General features: G+C 35.4%; 1 protein-coding gene across 1 annotated transcript; it reads left to right on the forward strand.

Moving 5' to 3' along the window:
• The first annotated feature begins 2,659 nt into the window (after positions 1-2,659).
• Positions 2,660-21,740, forward strand: ptprr (protein tyrosine phosphatase receptor type R). The gene is made up of 13 exons (XM_065289979.2): positions 2,660-2,876; positions 4,552-4,835; positions 5,423-5,566; positions 8,192-8,302; positions 12,157-12,494; positions 13,531-13,720; positions 14,404-14,488; positions 14,782-14,861; positions 15,941-16,078; positions 16,157-16,267; positions 17,160-17,317; positions 19,723-19,836; positions 20,485-21,740. Exons 1-13 carry the CDS (start codon positions 2,819-2,821, stop codon positions 20,576-20,578), a joined length of 1,905 nt encoding a protein of 634 aa, XP_065146051.1. The 5' UTR covers positions 2,660-2,818; the 3' UTR covers positions 20,579-21,740.
• Positions 21,741-22,436: the final 696 nt, after the last annotated feature.

Consider the following 22,436-nt stretch of genomic DNA (forward strand, 5'->3'; position numbering starts at 1 on the left):
CCTGCAGGGGGCGCCCTGTGGCCCAGCTATCTGAATCCCTCATCGAGTTGCATTTATATTTCGGGATGCGTTTTAGTCGTATTGTCATTTATACACTGTTAACATTTTAAACAATCATTTTAAAGATTTAAACAAAAAACATCCCATGATATATTTGGTTGATTCGTAATATCAAATGCTGCAGAATGTCACCAGCACCAGCAATCAGTACAATGGACAATAAAAAAAACAACAGATATTTTATAAGAAAATGAAAGTAAAATACTTCATAAAGAGTCAAAATAGGATAAATATTATTTAAATTCAATGCATCTATCTGACAATATCCGGACAACAAAGCCCCTCCTGTTGTTTTCATAATATTTCCCGTTCATTCTACTGACTGATTGTATTTCTGTTCAGAAGTGAAAGTAGTTGCTGGAAAATCATATGACTTTTTAAAGCAGCAGATGCAATATAATTATCAAACTTACATAAAAAATACATACTGAAAAATCCAGCATAATTTTTAAAGGGATAGTTCACACAAACATGAAGTTCTGACATCATTTACTCATTCGCATGTTGGTATAAACCTGTATATATTTCTTTGTTCTGATGAACACAAAGGAAAATATTTTGACGAATATTTGCAACCAAAACGATTATGAGCCCCATTCACTTCCATTGTGGAAAAAAGAATATGCTACTATGGAAGTGAATGTGGCTAATGAACTGTTACAAAGATTCATCAAAATATCTTCCTTTGTGTTCATCAGAAAAAAGAAATTTAATGTTTGTAACAACATAAGAGTGAGTAAATGATGAGAGAATTTTTATTTTTGGTGAACTATCCCTTTAAGACGACAGTAGCTGGTTTAGGCTTGTCCTCCCAGTCTGGGAAAGTCGGTCAAGTTGCTGGGTCAGCTGTTCTTGTAGCCTGACCAGCTAAGTCCAGATAGACCATCTTAAAAAGTGACCAAAACACAGCTAGGCCAGCTCGCTACACTAGCAAAACCAGCTAATACCAAGCCGGGAGACCAGCTAAAACTAGCTCACCAGTTTATACCGGTTTTAGCTGGATTTTCAGTAGGGCCTTATATTATACTTATATTTTATATTCAAGTAAAACTGCATAAATAGATCATGGCTGTAATTGTGGCCAAAAAGTAGGGTAACCTACTAAAACAGGATTAAACTAAATAAAATATTATGAGGCCAAAACAACATGCTAACAGTTCTGCGTCATGGCTGCTATAATGGCTTATGTACATATATACACATATATACATACATACACATACATATATAGAGCTTATCGACCAAAATATTCAGATATGGATTCAAGTCCAGAGTGGCAGTTTCCCTTCAGACTAATCACGTAGAATAGATCTAATCTATTTTGGGTGAAGCATTTTGGCAGCGATTCTTGTTTCTGCATGGTGAATGTCAGACATCAGATTGCCATGGCAACAACAGAGAGCTGCATGTTTGTCGAAACACGAAGCAGCAGACTGACTTTGCAAATTTTAATGGCTTAAAAAATCTGATCTAGACCTGCAAATAATTAACCATAATCACTGGAAAATAATAAGAAAAAATGTTTTGGGGCAAGTCAGCCCCACGGCTCCAAAGAACACTGAACTACCAATAAAAGGCCATTACAATTTCTGATGCATGAATGCTTAGCTGAAGTTTACAATGAACAGACCTGGCCTCAAAGCTGTCTTTGAATCATTGGTCATATGAGTGTCATGCCCGTATAAGAGAAGAGAAGGTTTGGTATGAAGAATCATGATGTAAAACAGTCTGAAGGTTACCAAGAGCTTTGAAGATTACGAGCTTTGTGCATACTTTAGTAATACTAAAAAAAGATTTATGAACATCGGGGTATTTGATTGTAAACTGTGTGGCCATCCATAGCACACAAAAAGGAAAGTACAAACATTCTGCTGGCTTTGTAAAGTCAACATAATTTCAAATAAAGAGAATATTAATTGTAATTGTAAAAATAAAATAGATGACCTTCTCCATTTATAATTTGTAACTCCAGGCAATGCGCCTGGTCACAGAAATAAACATTATTACAAGTACAATATAATATGTTAATAAAACAACTGAGTAATTGCTTTAATATTTAAATGTTGCCTATAAAAGCTTTATTAGTTTGTGTGTCTTTGTAAGTGTGTGCGCTCATGTTGGCAAACAAGGGTTATTAATTTTTCATCTTATGTTTCTCCTCCCACTTATTCTCTCTTCCAAGAACTAGTGATTCACTAGCGAATTGTTCATTTCAACCGGATCTGATCTAATGATTCCTTTGAAGTGATTCATGGAGTGAATGATTGTGCTTTGTTTGTGACATGTGAATCACTCAACATTTGAAAAATTATAAAAATACTAAATATAGTATAGCCTATAATGACGAACAGCAGTTTTTTATATAGATGCAAAAGGCCTGAAAAAAAGAAAATATTTTTTATATTTAAATTTACATTCAATTCAGTAGCTATATTATTCAGTATTTTATTGAATGTAGTAAGTACATATATAATATAATAAATAAAGTATAAATGTAAGATATATATATTTGTGTTTCAACAAATATCAGATAATAAGCTTTGACTTTGCTAATTGAACTGAGTCATCTAAAAGACTCGGCTCGCTAAAATGAATCAGCTGAGCGCTACAGAAAGCAAACAGGGTGTGTGATGCTCAGTCGATGCAGATTTATTATTGTATTAAAACAGATAATATTGCATTATTGTCTGAACTACAGGCCTTTCTTGATCAACATAAAGCGATGTCTTCGTAAAACTGCAGGAAGGATTGTTTCATCATGTTGGGAAAAACGGCGTTTGTCGTTATTTCTTCATTGCTTGGATTGCACATCACAGGTACGGGGTTTAAACGATATCGATATCGTTTGCTTTTATGTCTGCTAATGTATGCAGCGGTAGGATTGTTCAAATATTAATGGCAATAACAACGTATGGGTGAAACAATCGTTTATTTGACAAATGCATGTTGCATATTTAGATACAATTAGATACAATTAAACATTGAAAGTTGGCTTGTTTTGTTGCATTTTCAGAGCATATAAAAGTGATATTACACAGAGAAATGTTTATTTCTGCAAAGGGTTCTGAGGAAAATTTTATTATGGTTTAACTAAATTATGTTTGCTATATTGTAGGCTCGTGCGCTGTTCATCTCAAAACGTAATTTGTGCTATTGATCTGTTTATGCTTTTATAATTTATACCAGGTATGCATTTGCTAATTGCATGCTTTTTGCATACATTTTTTCCCTATTATTCTGTGAAATACTGGATTTAACAAAACACAACACAACAGAAAGATTAGACATTGCACGAACACACATTTACCATTAGTGTGCATGTCTCACCATAATAAACACCAAAAATATCATTATACAAAAAAATCGTCTGATCAAGGCTAAACTGAATTACTCTTGCAGACATTAGGTCCATTCAGGTCTGTTATATAAGTGGTTGCCAACAGATGGTTTTTGGTGAACCAAAAGTGGGCCACAGGTCTGTTCTGATGGGTCACAGCAGGAGAGAGAAAAACAAATAATAAAACGCGAATTTGCATGTAATTGTGTAATTATTTTACTGTAAATTATGGTAGAAGAGCTAGCCAATAGTGGCACGCCATTCATGTTTCCTAAATTTAAACCTTGAACAAATAATTCATTAATAATTAATTAATAACGAAACAATGAAAAGAAACATGGTGAAAAAATCCATACTTTATCAGCGAGGAAGCGCTGGTTTTCTAACACGTATAGGAACAATATGATTAGCTTTTATGTGAAATGCTTGTTCAGATACAGGCACCGTGTTTATCACAATATCTGTAGAGATAAACACAAGAAGGCAGTTTAGTAATTTGCTGTAGTTTTTGTATCACTAACAGTGTTGGGCTAGCCTAGTTAAAAATGAAATATATAAATAGTTACTCATTCCAAAAGTAATATTATTACTTTACTTATTACTCCCTGTAAACAGTAATTAATTACACTACTAGTTACATTACTTTTCCATTACACCCCAGAATTGCATAATTTTTGCAGAATCCATGAAAGTTACTAGTTACCAGGAAAAGTAATATTATAATAGTAACTAGTAACTAGTGAGTGCCCAACACTGATCACTAATGGCTTTATCATGGATGACCTATTTTGTGTATTTATTCACCTTACCTAGCAAGCAATAGCAATCATTTCACAGCTAAGGTAAACTATAAACCTGATATAGTCTAGCTTTGAGTAACCCACTTTTAGCCAAAATAAACATAAATTAGGTTACATGTAATTTTTTATTAATTAATTAATTTTATTTGATTTATTTTTGGGCTAAGGTTAGACATCTTTTAAATGTTTTGACAGGCCAATTTTTGCCTTGTTTTAGTCTAGACGTCTGGGCAGTGTTTGGATGGCTGCTGGATGTCCAAAATTGCTTGCTGGGTTTAAAATTAACTTATGTGCTTCCTGTTATTGCTTTAGAAAGCCCCATGCCTCTATGAACTCTATCTGTCCTTCTCTTAGGAGCTATCTCTGCAGAAGATGATGTTTATCATGTCCGTACAGATGGGCTCCCCAGGCCTGTGTACCAGCGGGCGGGTATCGTCGGTCATGAAAAGTTTCCAGATTTTAATGCTGAAATATTTTACGGGCAGTCTCGTCCACGGGTAGCCAAGTTGAAGCAAGGCATGTTTCTGGAGTCCCACTTTCCAAAAGTCCATCAGAGGCGTTCAAAACAACACTTTCTGCCCAGATCCAGATCTAGTGTGGAGAGCAAGCCCTTATCCGCCCACCGTACGCTCACAATGGTGAGTGCCAGGCTGTTAACAAGGCACAAAATGTGATGTGTTATATGAATAATAATCCCTAAAAAAGAATAACAGTAATTGTAAAATGTTGACTTTGGCATCGAGCATTTGGCAACTGTCTACATGTAAAATGAAATGATGTATATGTGCCTTTCGAGTATCACAGCAATGTGAGGTGAATGATGACCTCTCTCACCCACAGAGCCAATTACACTAATGCACCTGATGCCAAACTTCCCCTCTCTCATGGGTGTCCAAAAAATCAATCACCGCACTTATATATCACCACTTTGGCACACAGCACTGCCTCTGAGAGCTGCACATTTATATATTTATTTGTGTTAATGCCAGCGAAGCTTAATATGGGATGTGTTGAGTACACAAAGGTTGTTGCCCATCACAGTTAATACAGGTTTTGAGAGCTGTGTCTGTGTGGGCGGTCATTGAAATTCAACATCCTGTTTGCTTTTTGCAGTTAAGTACATTGAGTTTTCACATTTGATTGTACCTTTTTATTTCCTTTTCATTTTTTAATCTTGCTAAGGTAAGGAAATATGCATAATGTGTAACTTTCCTTTATGTTTTAGGAGGAAAAGAATGACATTGAACTGTACGTGTCGTCCGTGGGAGTATCAGAAGCCGTGTCACATGAGGAAATGATACGTTTGCTTAACATCAACACATTGCACCACAGTTCTGGACTGTTTAGCACCACTGAAGCACCCACTGAGGTTTGTGTGTTTGTAATGTGAAACCAACGGTGTCAAGCGGAAGTCATTTATCAATAACAGGCCATGTAAAAAACATTTCTTTATTCATAAGTCCCTATATATTTCTTACATTTTAGTGCAGCTTAACCTTTAAAGCTCCAATAACACATGCTATTTCTGCTAATCTCATGGTAATCTTGAGTACTTACAGAGTTGCGTTACATACTTCATATCTCTGAAGAGTTTTTAGTTTTATCAGATTTATAAAAAAACTGATCAGCTCGGAAATAGATCGTTTCCGGAAAAACATGACCCCTTCGAGGCGTACCGCCGGAGGAGCGAGTCATGAGTAAACAACACAGACAAAACAAAATCCCACTATGTCTGGATAACTTATGATTAACTACATGTTCGTGTCGCTTACATTATATGCACTTACGTGCCGATTGCCAAGAAAACACATTTGATTAATTTTTACTTAATGCCTGCGACTCATGACCCATTTGGGACCGCCCCATTTCAACAAAATCTAGCCTTTAACAAACACACATGCAAAACTTCACTGCTACCCCGGATAAACAAACTAAATCCATTGTTTCCATCATGCTGGGTTCTTTGGGGAGCTGAACAAGTAAAAATTTCTCTCACAAACAACAACACACTTTTTGTGTGAGCTCTTGGTTGGTGTTTGCATGCGCTATTCAGGTTAAAGTGCCCATATAAGGACTTCCACTGTACTTCCTGCACTTAAATTGCCCATAAAATAACTAAAGCAAGATGGTTACATTAAAAGCTTTTTATGTTCGAAAAAACTTTCCAAAACTTGTACGAACCTCTGTCATACATCTGTCCTATAACCTACTTATGTTTAGCATAAGGAATCCAACTCTGCTGCATACACACCAAACGTAAAGCATCGCATACCTCGCTCTAGAATACTTGTGGGATTTAACTTTGAGTCATTACAATTATTTGCTTGAGTTGAAAATGTTTACTTGCACAAAGATGCGTTTCAGACGAAAATTGCTTGTCTTTGCAGCAATCACGCCACCTGCATCACGTCATTCGCATCACATCTGTTTGCGTCTTTGCATTGACTTTGTATGTATGTAATCTAATCACGCAAATCATTGAATTCGCATTTGGTGTGTACGCCCCATTAAACAGTTTGTTTACGGTATTATGCTGCGTTAACACCAACCAGGGTTGAGGCGTCAAAATCGCGTCTACCGCGCCTAGTTTGCCGCTCGAACAGTTTGAATGCATTCGTGCATATAGAGCGAAGTAGACGCGCGGAAAAAGCAAGCATTTGATGCGCATCAGAGGCATAATCCGCTTCTTGTGGGAGGGGCAAGTGCTATGCGGTTGTCTGTTTGCAAGATGGCTGATGTTGATCTTGCATTTATCGAGAGTTACCGGTTGGTATTTGGTCACCTTACTATAGGGGAATAATAGTTTAAAAAACGGCAGAAATTGCCGTGGGTCAATAAATGTCACGTGACTCAAAAGTCAAATGTGTATTTACACCTTACCAGGTTGCTCAATGTCCTCACTGAGACTCTTCCAAGCGAGGTCCTTTTTATTCCTGTCTCTATAGAAAAAGAACTTGTGTCATATAGCTCCGGGTGACTGCTCACGGACAATATCAAGCGTTCCTTCATGTTGAATGACTGACTCTGGGCGGGGCTGCCGCCACAGTAGAATTGCACAAACGAAAATTGCACAAAAATCACCATTCGCACATACCGCGCCAGAAGCTCATTTCGCGCCATTGCGTCTACTGCGCTAATTCGCAGCATTAGTCAGAATGCATTAAATAGCTTTAGACACCCCCTTTATTGAAACTACACCTGAAAAAAATACTTTCTTATTTAATATTTTTGTCTTGTTTTCAGTAAAATATATTCTAGTATTTTCTTTATGAGCAAAATGACCTAAGAAAATAAGAAACAAAATATATATATAAAGTAAAATTGAATTGGTGTTTAAAACAAACAAAATATTCTGCCAATGGGGTTATTAGGTCATTAAAATTAGGTACATTTTTATATATGTTTTCCTTAAAACAAGACAAAAATATTAAGTAAGAAAGTTATTTGTTTCCGTGACTGAAATATTTGAAAATATTACATGTGTAGAAATCCCATACAGACTCACCTTATAACTTTGTCATAAAAAGCTTGTAATGTACTTGTAATGTAATGCATTTACTGCCTGTATAATGGCAAGTGCAGTAATATCTTTGTAATTTCATTTTCTATATGGGATGTTAAAAGTAAACCTTCGATACACATGGTGTTCAGATATTTAAGGAAGGTAAAATGGACATCCAGACAGTCGTTACTGCTCAACAAATCTAATCGAATAAATTCTAATGCATGTTTCCATTCAGGTGTAACACATTCAGTGTGTGGGTGACTGCGTGTGCATGTGTTTGTGTGTGCGTGCGCATGTGTGTGTATTTAGGGGCGGAGTCTGTCATGTAGAGCTCAGTGTCAATGTCTTCCTTGAGATTGCACTTGTTGATCATGCATAAACCACACAGGAAGCTTTTCGGTGTGTAACTGTGTGACGGATCTCCCTTGAGATTTACACAGCAGATCGGTCAGCTTTTAACGCTCTTCTGATCTGTCTGTGTCTAAACAGAGCAATGTTTTTAAAGACCATCATGAGAAGAACAACGTGTGGGACAAAGAGGGCTTCTGTGTGCTGGTCATCTGCATCACGATACTCATCATCATCTTTACCTGTTTAATGGTACGTATATATATATATCACATACTGTTACATTAAGATTAGATATGAAGTAATGTGTAGGAAGTTGTGATTCTCTTAATGTGCATGTGTGTGTGTGTGTGTCAAATAAATGTTGCCAAACTTCCCTTCACATATCTGATGTATTTATTTTACTGTAAATGTTTATTTTACGGTTTTTAAGCATTGATATATATAGATGCAAATGGTTAAGTTGGCATACAATGTGAGTATACAGCTTTAAAAATGAATGTGGACAGAATATTGTAGCTCTGATCACTTAGTAGGCCTGTTAAAAGTATTTGAATTAAAAACAATATCTTAATTTTAACGGCAGACTTACATTGGCGAATCCGAGCACATTTTAAGATTATTTGTCATTTAAGATTTCTATATATTTTTCATGGGAAACACATCTGAGAAACTGGACACTTTTATTTGCTGTCTACTAAATCTTAAACCGATAAAAGTAAGATAGGAAAGAGATGTGTCTCATATGTAATGGATCTACACGCTAAAGACAAATGTGCTTTAAATGAAGGATTATTAGATGTAAGAGACGAAGAGAGCAGAGCAACAGGATGTTATAGAGAAACAGAAAGAGAGATTGTGAAACGGATGTAGTGTGGCAGAGGAAATTGCATGGCTTCCTTTTGGTGGTTCAGCATTTTTTAAGAAATCATCTTGGTCACACTTGACTCTGCTCTCTGATTGGTTAATCTTCTCTCTTGATGTTTTAAGTCATGATAGCGTATCCTCAGAGCACCTGCGCTCTCGTTTACCCTAACTGACTGAAGAGATTAAGGAATAATTACCTGGTAAGCTGCTGTCAGCTCAAGTCCTCTGTCGGGATGACTAATATTAACAGCACTAATACAATAAACACAAAACATTTACATATGCGTTAGAAGAGAGATTGTGTTGTCGTGATACAAGTTTTTTCTAAATATATAATTAGCAAACATTATTAAATGGTCAACTGTCATACACGTTTGTGACACTGAATATCAAAACCTAATGTTTTCAAACGAATTTTTGCCATATAATGTAAATATGATAAAAATGTAAAAACAAAAGTAATTGAGGTTAAAGGACATGAACTAAGGGCTGGACAGTATATCATATTTTGGTAACATATCAGGATTTTTCCCAGTGGGATACAAGATAATACACGCACACAAAATAATAAAATTCATTATTTAAAATTATTTTGTAAATTATATAAATTGATATTTATATGGTGCGACATTGTAAAAAATCTTTGTTAAAATATTTGCTTTCCCCGTATGTCCCCTCTGCCGGTCTGTTCCTTCGCAAAATTGCCCTAAGGAGGAGGGTCTTTATAGAATTTTAGCCAATAGCTGAATCAGGAAATAAATAAGTTATGATGACGACATTAAATTTATCCAATCAGCGTCCTCAAATTTGGAATGAGATGGGCAACTTTTCTGTTGCCCCAAACTGCTAAATTTAGGACTCAGAGATGGGGCTGCAAAACCTACCTATTTCGGGCAATCTCGTTTTTTTAAAATATATTTTTATTTTTACAGAAAAAGAAAAGATGCATGACCTAGCATCATTAAGATGACTATACATTGTGGGACATAAAACAATAACAAGAAACCAAAAAAGAAGGGGGGGGGGGTGTGGCTATAAAAAGAAATACACAATTTAAATACAGTACATACAATTGAAAATAATTAAAATCTATCGGGCAAACTCCTTCAATGTACGTTTGAGAAAATTACTTGTTTATGCTTATGTTTCTCTCCCGTTCTTTTTTAACAAGGGGCTGTGTACACGTGGATCCCTAAATAATGTACTACAACCATGGATTTACTACAAATAAAACCTTAAACCTCTTTTGCTTAAGAAATCCTAGTTTAAACATGGTATTTATAACTGTGGTAATACAAATAATAATCAATCCTCTATGGTATTTTAAAGCATTTGAGTATCAGCTGTGCTTTTTAACACCCAAGATTGCAGCATTTAAGAAATTGATGATCAAAAGTTCTTATATGAAGCAACATCGGATCAAACCCTAAATAAATTCTTATGAAATGAGTAAAAGCACAAAGCATATATTCATTTCATAATCAGAAACAATTGCAAAAGAACAATAAGCAATTAAAGATAAATATGAAAAATATTTGAAGAGTTTCTTTGCAAAACGAGATAACTTTTGGTTGTGCATTCCAATTAATATCAATTTAACTGCAGTTGGTTTGTTTTGATTTAAACCTTTATAACTTTAAAAATACAGCTAAATAGCACCATATAACAAAATAATAACACGATAACATAATAATAAACATGTTTTCACAAAAATGTTAAAAATGGATTTATCTCGTTTTGCAACGAAACTCTTCATTCTTAGATTATTAATATTGTGTTTTTGTTAAATATACCAGTTCCCTATGCAATCTTTAGTTAATTTTTCTGAGAATTTATGTAACTTTGTTTACCTTTCTTGTAACATTTTAAATGAATATTCAAATGCAATAATACTACACTATGTATAAATAATTTTAGAACCTAAAATGTATAAAAATTAGAATCAGTCAACCTCAGAGCGCCACCCTCAGGCTGATTTGCGTTAGGACACTAAATGTCTGGCAAAAATATGTTCAGTTATCTGAATGTAACACTTATAGATTGTTGGGCCCCCAAAACAGATTAGCACCAGCTGCCACTGCTAATGTGATCAATATACTATAATCAATATGATCATTTTTTAAACAAGTTCTGTGTGATTTTAAAGTATTATTAATGGTATATAAATCACTCAGTGGACTAGGACCTCAATACATTGCTGATATGCTCATTGAATATAAACCCAACAGATCATTCAGATCATTAGGATCACATCAGCTAGAAATACCAAGGGTTCACTCAAAGCAAGGAGAGTCAGCTTTTAGCTATTATGCCAGTCGCAGCTGGAACCAGCTTCCAGAAGAGATCAGATGTGCTCCAACAGTAGTCACATTCAAATCCAGACTCAAAACACATCTGTTTAGCTATGCATTTACTGAATGAGCACTATGCTGCGTCCGAACTGATTGCACTATATTATATATGCACTATTTTAATTATTTTTCTCTTGATTTTATTCTTAATTTTTAACTGTTTTATACTTTTATTCCTGTTTTATTCTTTTTCACACATTTAAACAGTTTTTATTAAAATCACATTTATTTTCTTTTAATTGATATTTTAAATTCATGTATCTTTGATTTTTGTTTTCTCATTTCTATGTAAAGCACTTTGAATGACCTTTGTGTATGAAATGTGCTATACAAATAAACTTGCCTTGCCTTGCCTTGCATTGAGGGCAGACACATACAGAAAATACAGAGGAAAATCTTTGAATTTTATTTTCATCATATCACATGAGGCTTTGACTTTCATGTAAATATTTATTCCACTTATTCGAAAATACAGAGATTTTTTTGTAAATTGACATTTATTGAAATGATCAAGATATGATTTTCAGTAAATATTGCCCACCCAGCTTAACTCACAATGCAACCTATTTTGATGAGATTGAGACCTCTTGTGTTTAACTTGGGAACCTTTTACTTATTCTTTTGAGTGAACGGTGAATTTTTAATGTTTGGGATCAAACACACACACACACACACACACACACACACACACACACACACACACACACACACACACACACACACACACACACACACACACACACACACACAACGTTTGAGAAAATGGTTCTGATATCCTTATTGTTATTTTTCTTTCATTTAAATGTTATTTTTATTTAGATATTTTGAATATTAAATATATTACTACTGTATAATATAATATTAGAAAACAATATTTTCTTTCCTCAGGTGCTTTACCGACTAAAAGAGAAGAAATTCTTGGATCAACAGCTTAAAGATCCATCCCCAGTCATCCGGGACCTGACGCCAGTCCCTGTTCAGGGTGCTCAGCCCTCTCTGACCCTCAAGAACAGCATGGTACAGGCCAACCAGACATCCACAACCAGTGCCACAAGCATCAACAGCACGAGCGTCCCATCCTGCAACATCAACATCCATCAGACTCAATCCAGTGTCACCTCAGAGCCGCAGTGCTCCACCTCTCACACCGTCACTGAACTCAAACCCTACTGGTCCTCCACACATTCACCGTTTAAGATGAAGCCCGTCGCGGGCCTGCAGGAACGGTATGAACTTTTTAGAGTCTTTGAATCCAGAACCAGCACTTTATCCATAATCACTGACCCTCATATCAGCTCCAAACCTTCATGAGTTTTCTTGTTTGTAATTTTTAGATTTCTTTTGAAAAAATCCTGTGATGTGAGAATGCAAACCAAATGCATGTTTTTATTTACTAATGTTCTTCTCTCGCTGACACTAAATCTGAACATGAATGCAAATGTGAATAAAATAAGTGAATGATAAGTTACATTTTAGTTTGTTCCTCATACAAAGCTTTTTTTGATAGTTTTATTGTTTCCTTGTAGCTTAGGTGAATTTATAGAGTCTGGTTTATATTATGATTATTAGACCAAACATCTGCAAACTATCAATATTTGTTTGCTGTATTTGTTTTTTTCTATAATCAGCATAATTCATTCCTTTTAATTCATTTCAATATTTGTTTTGGCAATGCTTTATTTATTGTAATTTGTAAGTCATTTCTGGAAAATCGAAATCTTCTTCCATTTAGTTAAAAATGATAAAAAATCATGCATACCTTAGAATGCTTGCCAACCAATCGAAATTAAGCATTTCCCATCCCCGAGGTATAAAGGTGCGATCTCATATTTCATTTCATTGACCTCCTGTCATGCTTTCAAATGCATCAGACCAAAAATGCAAGCACGGGCGAAAACTTTTACATTTTGTTGCTTTCCAAAGTTCAGATTTGGAAGTTCAGATATGACCTGCAAAGTCGAATCACATGAAGGCTTGTAACCAATAGATAAATCGATACGTAAAAGTGTGACCTCATTTAAAAATAACAGTATTGTTTAATCCATTTTGTAAAATAATTTTTGCAAGCACATTATAATCCATGATGTGCAAATAAGAACACACTTTAGTGCACAACATCGTATCTGGTTGTTGCAAGGGTCTGCGTAAAATTTTTGCATGCTGAATGTCCAGTGTGACCACGACTCTTAAAGCTTAATATCATACCTCTGTTAAGATTTTAAAGGTGATGATTTGTATGTTTCCTCTCTGTGTTCAATGCAGACGGGGCTCTAATGTATCACTGGTGCTGGATATGAGCGCATTGGGTTCGGTGGAGCCCATGATTTGTGGGGTCGTGACCCCACGTGAGCGCGTGACTCAGGAATACCTGCAGTCAGCAGGTCGTGCCCTCTCGCGGGAACAGCTGCGTGACATCACAAAAAACATCCAGATGCTGAATGCTGAGTTTGCTGTAAGTGGCCATTATACTAGCCTTGATGTTATTATTACTGTTTAACCACTAGATGGCATTGCTTCCTGAGTACTATATTTTTTTTGCAGGCCTATATTCTGGAATGTTATGCAAAGAAAAATATTAAATGTAAATAAATGATATATATCTTTTGCCAATTAAACAAAAACAAAAAGCTTGTTGAAAAATTCTCGTAAATATTATTCAGGAAGTTAAGACCTTGTTTGAGTTCAGTCTATGTGTGAAGAAAATCTTATCTTATTAAAGTATAAATACATTAGGCTTAACAAGAAATATAATCTGGTATGGTCCTAAATTCCCAACAGAAGATATAAGCATTTAAAACATACAGTTCGGCACGTGCGCTAAATAACTCATAATTCTCATCACATTTCTGTCCAATCAAATGCTCTTAAGATGCTGAAGTGTCCCATCCTCTACGTTTTGTTACAGTATGTCTTTGCTGAACCGTGCCATAAATGAAACGCTAACGGTTATTTTAAAAAAAGGGAGGATCTTCTAGATATTTAAGTTGTTTCAAGGCATGTGTTAGTAAAAATGTGTTTCATAGATGTTTTGTGTGATATCTAAATGGTTTGTATACCAAATTCATGCTATACATTTTGAATATACGGCATTGATAATTTTCATTGCATTAATTTTAGATATATTTTCCCAAACAGGAAATTCCCATGAACTTTGTGGATCAGAAAGAGTTGGATATCCCAAATCATGGATCAAAAAACAGATACAAGACCATTCTGCCAAGTTAGTATCTGGATTTTTTTTACTTGAACGTCAATGGCATATAATTGGTCTGAAACTAAACTCCAGCATTAATCCTGAAGCATCTAGGATGAAGTTTTCAAGTCCAACCCAGTGTCTCCTTAGTGTTGCCTGGGCTGATCAAGTTGTCATAAAAAATTTGAGATCACTGCCTCCTTAAATTCAATTTGATCTTTTTAATTAATACCTAATTTACTATACGAAGTAAAAAGCTTGAAATGATTTAGCTTTCTTTTGAAAACCGATATATTTTATTGAATTCATTTCTGTTTCAGATCCACATTCCCGAGTTCTTTTGAAGACCAAGAACACAAATGACCCGCTCAGTAGTTACATTAATGCCAACTACATACGAGTGAGTTTATACTCATCACTTTAACCTGATCTCAACTTAAGTATTTTACAAGGTGACAATTTCATATCAATTCCTATGAGGTGAATCTTAAAACAGTTATTAGATAAACAAGAATGAAGCTCCACCCCTAAACCCAACATCACTTGGATGAATGCAGATTGTAATTAAACGATTAGACACTGGTCATTCTGTCTTGTTTTCTCTCTTACACACCAAATGTGAAGCATTGTGTGCCTCGCTGTAGATTACTCGTGGGATTTAACTCTGTGTCATACGGATTTTTCCCTTGAGTTGAACATTTTCAAGTAAACAAAGTCGCCTGAGGTGAATAGTGCATTTTCATGCCATTCGCATCACCCCACGTGAGTTTGTGTCTATTTGCATCTTTGCATTGACTACTCACACAAATCATTGAATTCACATTTGGTGTGTATGTCCCATTAGGCTATGTTTACACGACAGTCTTTCCTTTGTGTTTATGAAAAATTTCACGTACACACAACAACAGTGTCAAAAAAACCGTCTCTACATGGATCCATGTAAATGACAAAATCCACTGTATTACATGCTCCACACCAGTAGATGGCGATGTTACCCTTAAATTAGCGTAAAACATGCTAAAAAGGCATAAAAACATAGAGAAATGCCTGTGCACATACAGATTTGTCTACAGAGCAATAAATACAAACAATCAAGACCATTAAGCAGTGTTGTTTAGACCGACAATAATTTTATTTCTACAAATGACCCTTGACTATAACGCACTAAAATTTTGTAGACTTTGCAGCACCACCAGTGCCGTTTTGGTTATACTCGCGACAGAATTAACACATGAACATGATCTCATCCCAGATTCACTTTGATGTAGTTCACATGGAGACAAGAAGAAGATGATATAAAAAAAAGTTTGCGTCTTTAGGATCCCAAAGTGCAGTCATCAGGAAAAATAAACATCCAAGCCGCATAAAAAAACTTTACTGTTGACAATTGAAATTATTGTCGTGTAAAAGGCTCCTTAGCCCTGGTGGTGATATATGTTATTTAATAGCTCAAGGTGTTTATGTCTTTTATTTGTCCAGGGCTACCTCGGAGATGAGAAGTCATTCATTGCCACTCAGGGTCCAATGATCAACACAGTGAACGACTTCTGGCAAATGGCCTGGCAGGAAGACTCTCCCGTCATTGTTATGATCACTAAACTGAAAGAGAAAAATGAAGTATTTATCACTTAATGTTATTTATTTGACTGTGTGTGTGTATATATATAAAGTACTTACACTGTTATGTGGTTTCAGAAATGTGTGCTGTACTGGCCTGAGAAGCGAGGGATTTATGGGAAGGTGGAGGTCTTTATTAATAATGTGAAGGAGTGTGACCATTATATAGTTCGCACCCTCATACTGAAGGTATGTGCACTAATGCTTCATTCTATTCGAATAAATCAAATACCTTTTTAATGATTGACTAAACAATTGTGATATTATAATCTGTTGCAAGTTAACTGCTTTGATCAAGGATATCTTGTTACTCCCATCTTGTTACACTTCAGGACCATAAACATAGACTAAAATGTGATGTTATTTATGTGGTTCAAACTTAAGCTTTGTGTTGTTGTCCCTAATAGAGATGCTTAGCAAAATATTGGAATGAATAATCTTAGACACCATTCACGTCTATGTGGATTTTTATCCACTGAGGCTGTCAGACACTAATATTTTGCTAAGGACCTCCATAGACAAAGAAAGTCATTAAGGTTTGGAATAATGTCAAGCTGAATAAATGAAAGAATTATTATTTTGGGGTAAACTGTGCCTATTTACCTTTTTCCCCGCCTGCGTTTTAAAAGAGGTTACCAGTCAGCGACAGCATTTTTTATCATTTTTATAAAAGTTTTTGCCTTTCAGAAAATGTTTTTTAAATATATAAACATACAGTGTATCAAATGAAAAACAGACTCTCTGCTTAAAAAAAAACATTTAATCCTACCTTCATTTGTTCACTTTTTATCACCTCTAGCTGATATAATTGCATTTTTGTAAAATACTTTTGTTAGAGATCAGATTCAGAACAATGATCAAAACATACACAGAGTTTTTACTGTTTTTGGATCAGTGGATGCTTCAGTGTTTTATAACTTGTGTTAGAGCACCATCTTGTGGATGATACATTATGGTTTGCCTTAAACACTTGTAATTGGGAAGGGAAGCGTTTTCTCTTAATTAACGAGATAACTCCTCAATTGCGGGAAAATAGTTAATGTTTGAAAAATTAATCTGATCCCTTGCTTTATTGATTCAGAATGGGGGCCAGACCCGCAAGGTCCAGCACTACTGGTATACGTCATGGCCGGACCATAAGACCCCAGAGAGCGCTGGAAACCTGCTGCAGTTAGTCAATGATGTTGAGGAAGACAGAAGAGATTCTTCATCCTCTGGACCTGTTATTGTACACTGCAGGTATAAGATCAGCACATATCAGATAACCTTTTGTCATTTCCATTAATTTATGTGTAATAATAAAAAACGACATGTAACCAAATGTAAAGCTGTGTCCGAAACCGCTCCCTATCCACTATATAGTGCACTATATCGTTTGTCGGCCATTTTGTAGTGGTGTACGAAACCTAAGTGAACAAATTTGTTCCCTACATTCGTTCACTACTTTTTACCCACAATGCACTCTGATTTTAGGGGGAAAATTTGATGTTCACTTGCTCACTTATATTTCCCATGATACAACGGGAGATGAACGCATAAGTGGAATCAGCGAAAGGATACTGACAGTAAACCCCACAATTTACATGTATACACAATAAAAAAAAAAAACTGCGCATTATTTGGAGTAGCACCAGAGGAGTCATGGCTGTCGACATCTATATGCAAAGTCCTTGCTTTTTCTTCCTTGTTAGCACGTAGAGCGATACTATTAAAATGGAAAGATCCTCTCCCACCCACACACACCCAATGGATTAGGGATATGATGTCTTGTCTCTCCCTGGAAAAAATTAGGTATTCATTAAGAGGGTCGGGAAAAACTATTTGTCAAGTTGTGGCACCCTTTTATTGACTATGTTAACAAGTCTGTTTGAATAATGCCCTTTTATAGCTTTTTTTCTCCCCATTTTTTTTTTCCTATTATTATTATATTATTATTATTTTTATTTTTTTCCTCCCAAGTGTAAGTGCATGTATACTATTTTATGGCTGGATGCTGATTGTTGATGTTTATGTTTGCTCAGTTTTTCTATCTGAACCAATGGACAGTATGAACGCTACGCTAGTTATGGTGAGGGTTGGGGGATTGTTGCATGTGATAATACAAATATCAATAAAAAAACTTTGAAACAAAAAAAATAACTACAAAAACTTGACTGTTTAACAGTTAAATCAATAAAGCCACACAGGTGTAAGGATTTATGACGAATTCCCTTCTTCCCCATATAGTGGACTCAATTGTCATTTGCTGTATAGGGAATAGTAGAGCGGTTTCGGACGCAGCTTAAGTTTTTTTTTGGGGGGGGGGGGGGGTTACTCTATATTGGGTCTATAGTTTTAAGGGGGTGGGGTCAAGACTTAAAGGCAGGATAGGCAGGAATTGTCTAAAAAAAAAATCAAAATTTGTTTAAACTGTCTTTATATACCAATACATAAGTAAAATGTAAGTACTCTGAAAAAGAGAGTATAAAACTCCGGGACGAAACAAATGATTGGCTTGCGCGACTGTCACTCTCTCTCGCGACCATGGCACCACCCCTGTTGCTATGGGATCTGCCCACACATGCGTACACCCGATTGATTTGAACGTGCACGAGGCACTCTAGGAAGAGCAAAAGTACGGCAGTGAAAGAGCATTCAGAACTCACAGTACCTGCATATACAGTCAGAGAAGGCAAACAAGGAAAAAAAGGAATAAAACGAAGCAATCAAACGAGAGTAAATATCGCGTGGCTTTTCCTCGAGTCGACGATGTGGTAGCGATATTGTCTCCGCAGTGTAGTCCTCATCAGAGTCAACAAAGCTTTCATCAGGGAAATTCTTACATGCAAAACACCGTTTATGTTATGAATCTTCCACGAAATTCACCTTCATCACAGTGTAACTGATGGAAATGAAAAAACTTGTATAAATGCAACCTGTTTTTAGCTTTGTCTTATAAATATAACTAGCTCGTTTGTTACCTAATCAAACAAAATATATTTTAAACTTTACCAGTATCGATATGCTAGCTTAATAGTGAGTACTAAAAGCCATCCTATTTGTTTATATTCATAGTGATAAAGTTAGGTGTATTATTACATATGATTCTGACATGATGTTACTACATAAACCGTGCTCCTTCCCCTCCGCTCGTCTCAGGTAAATGCTTCTCCCAGCAAAGCAGTCGCGCGTTTGTGTTTTGGGGGCGTGGCTTTAGAAGAAACCCAGAAGGGAGGGGGTGGAGTGAATGGAAATAATGAGCTGTGTTTAAAACAGTCGTGAGAGGTCTACAGACACTTGATTTTTATACTCTCTTTTTCAAAGTACTTACATTTTACTTATGTATTGAAATATAAAGACAGTTCAAACAAATTTGGAAAAAAGTGTTTTAAACTTTTTTAGACTTAAACCTTCCTACTCTGCCTTCAAGACATGAGAGCATGAGGTACACAAAACATAAACACAGGCCACGTGACTCCCCACACAAAACAAGACAACATTGAGGGCTGACGTGACCTTGTCACATGAAACACATAAAAAGACATACAGGGCTGTCGGGATCATGACAACTTAGACCATGAAATGATGGCTATTGCTTGTTGGGTAGGAGCATTCATAACAATATCATTATGTTGTTGAACTTCACTTTATCTTTTTGTTTGAAGTGCTGGAATCGGTCGGACAGGGTGTTTCATCGCCACAACAATCGGCTGTCGTCAGTTACAGCTGGAGGGAAGCGTAGATGTGCTGGGAATCGTTTGCCAACTTAGGACAGACAGGTACGACTGAAATGTTTAAGAATTCTTATAAACACGTTTATAGTTATTTCACTTTATCAGTATGAATTCACACAGAAATGAAACAATTACGATTTTTGGTAACATTAATAATAATTGATAACAAGACTACTAAATACATATGATATGAGATATTATGAATGTTTAATATGTTTAAAGGTGCAGTGTGTAACTTTTAGAAGGATCTCTTGACAGAAATGCAATATCATATACATAACTATATTATCAGTGGTGTATAAAGACCCTACATAATGAACTATTATGTATTTATTACCATAGAATGAGGTGTTTTTTTCTTCATACACCGCGGGTCCCCTTACATGGAAGGCGCCATTTTGTGCCGCCATGTTTTTACAGTAGCCCTAAATGGACAAACCGCTTTACAGAGCGCGTTTTGTCACTACTGTATTTTGTCAGTATACAACATGTTTGTCCTGTGGCGGCTACTGTAGCTTCCTTATGCGTTTCGCTGAACAGTGGACTGAGCCATTGGTTGCAATTCACAATCTCACTGCTAGATGCCGCTTAAATCTACACACTGCACCTTTAAGTAGCCTTCTCATATTTTATTGGGGGCTGCAATTATATTATATTTCTGGTCTCTAATAGCATGTTTTTTTATTCTCAAAGGGGTGGTATGATCCAGACTGAGGAACAATATGAATTTGTGCATCATGCCTTGAGTCTCTATGAGAGTCGACTTACTGAAGATCCTGGACAATGAGCTTTCAAACAAGAGGAGTTTTCAGACCAGTTTTACCTAAAATGAGCATCTCTCAAGAGATCTGATAGTGACGCAGAGTTTCTGAATCATGAGAGAGACAGCAGATGATTGTTTGTGAAGATGGATCTTCATGGATTTGTGAAAATCTTGCCTTTGGCGTTGTCGTTTGAAATCCGGTGTCATCAGCGAGCGTAACTGTTATCAGTTCTAATTCTTATCGTAAACTTTCATTAGCTTACTGCGCTTGTGAGTCCTGTTTTTTATTGTGGGTTTCAGCTTCACTAATAAGTGTTTTTAACACTGCGTATACAGCATAGGGACCGGACCACTTATATACAAATGAGTTTTTATTTGTTTGTTGTTTACTGGTTATGATAACATTATCTGGGCATTTCACAGGTACAACATCAGGTACAAATATTTTACTGTAACAATGATTTATATTCATCTCAGTTCTGACGGGGTTTTTAAAAGTACATACTGAATCTACAGCACCACAGTCTAAGAAATTTTGGGTTGGAGTCAAAGTCGTATCCAGAAAGTTCCTTGTGCATAAATATTCATAACCATTGACAAAAACCTAAACACACTTGGAAAAAACCATACAATTAATACGTCGTAAAATCTTGTAGGATAATATTGAACTTTTTCTCAAATCCAGCTGTAGTGTGAAGTTTCATATATCTCGGGACCACCGGGGTCTTGCTGCTATCTATTACGTCAATGGTTCATGTTGTACGAGAGTGAATATTTCTAGGGCATTTGTTTTTCTATTGTATTTATTTGTATGATGATTATTGTTATTTCTTGATACTTTTATAAATGATTGATATTGTCAGTGCAAAATGTTGTGCTACAGTATATAACTTCCACTATGTGGCTTATTGTTAGGCAGTAAGTGACTTGTTTTCCTATTTATGCTTATTGGTTATTAATGTGAAAACTGTAAATAATCAATTGTCTATTATAACCACAAAAATAATATAATGTTTAGATATAGATTACTTGAGGCTTCAATTAAGTATAAATATCCCAAACTGATGAGATGTGCTTTATGTAAGTAAATTAATATATGTGTATAGAAAGAGATGCTTTATAATGGAGACATCTTCTGAAGTTCAAACCAAGCATCAGAATTGAGAATAAAGATGAGTTAAAGCTATAGATGAGTTATTATCTTCTATAACCAATGTTAAACTCTTATCCATAAGCCATGATTACATTTCAGCCCTTGCACGTTCGTCTGCTTCTTTAAGTCAATGATGTACAGAAACAATGGTTACAAAACATATTGTCATTACTGCCACTAAATGAAGGTAAAAACAACTGTGTGTGATTATGCTGTATAATTATTTTAATGTAAATGGTTAAGTTTTTGACTCTACATATGAAAATTCTATAACTATAAAGGAAGAGTTTACCCAAGGGTTACCTCATCTGAACATGAGGTTTTTAAAAGCAACAGTAAAAAAAAAACTAATTATTCAGCGTTGCACACTTATATAAGAGTTTAAGTTAAGTTAAAATAACTTTAGAGATTTATTTAAAACATTACTTTAGATTTTGATTAAACTTCATCAAGTTAACATGAAGAATATTTCTTTACTTTGAACAGCTTTTCTTCCTCTGCTTTTCTCTTTATCCTGTTTTTCATTTTGGTGCCATATTTAGCCTACCACATTTTTTATTGATGTATTGTTTCTTCTTATTTTCAGTCATTTAGGATGCGGTGTATTTCTTGGTAGCTTATTTCAACACTTTAATTTTGCAGCTAAGCTCTCGATTAGAGTGAAACATTTTGAAGCGGTTTCCCAGACAGGGCTTAAAGGGACACTCCACTTTTTTAAAAAAATATGCT

Source organism: Paramisgurnus dabryanus, chromosome 1 (assembly GCF_030506205.2).
Source record: "Paramisgurnus dabryanus chromosome 1, PD_genome_1.1, whole genome shotgun sequence".
NCBI classification, from domain to species: Eukaryota; Metazoa; Chordata; class Actinopteri; order Cypriniformes; family Cobitidae; genus Paramisgurnus; species Paramisgurnus dabryanus.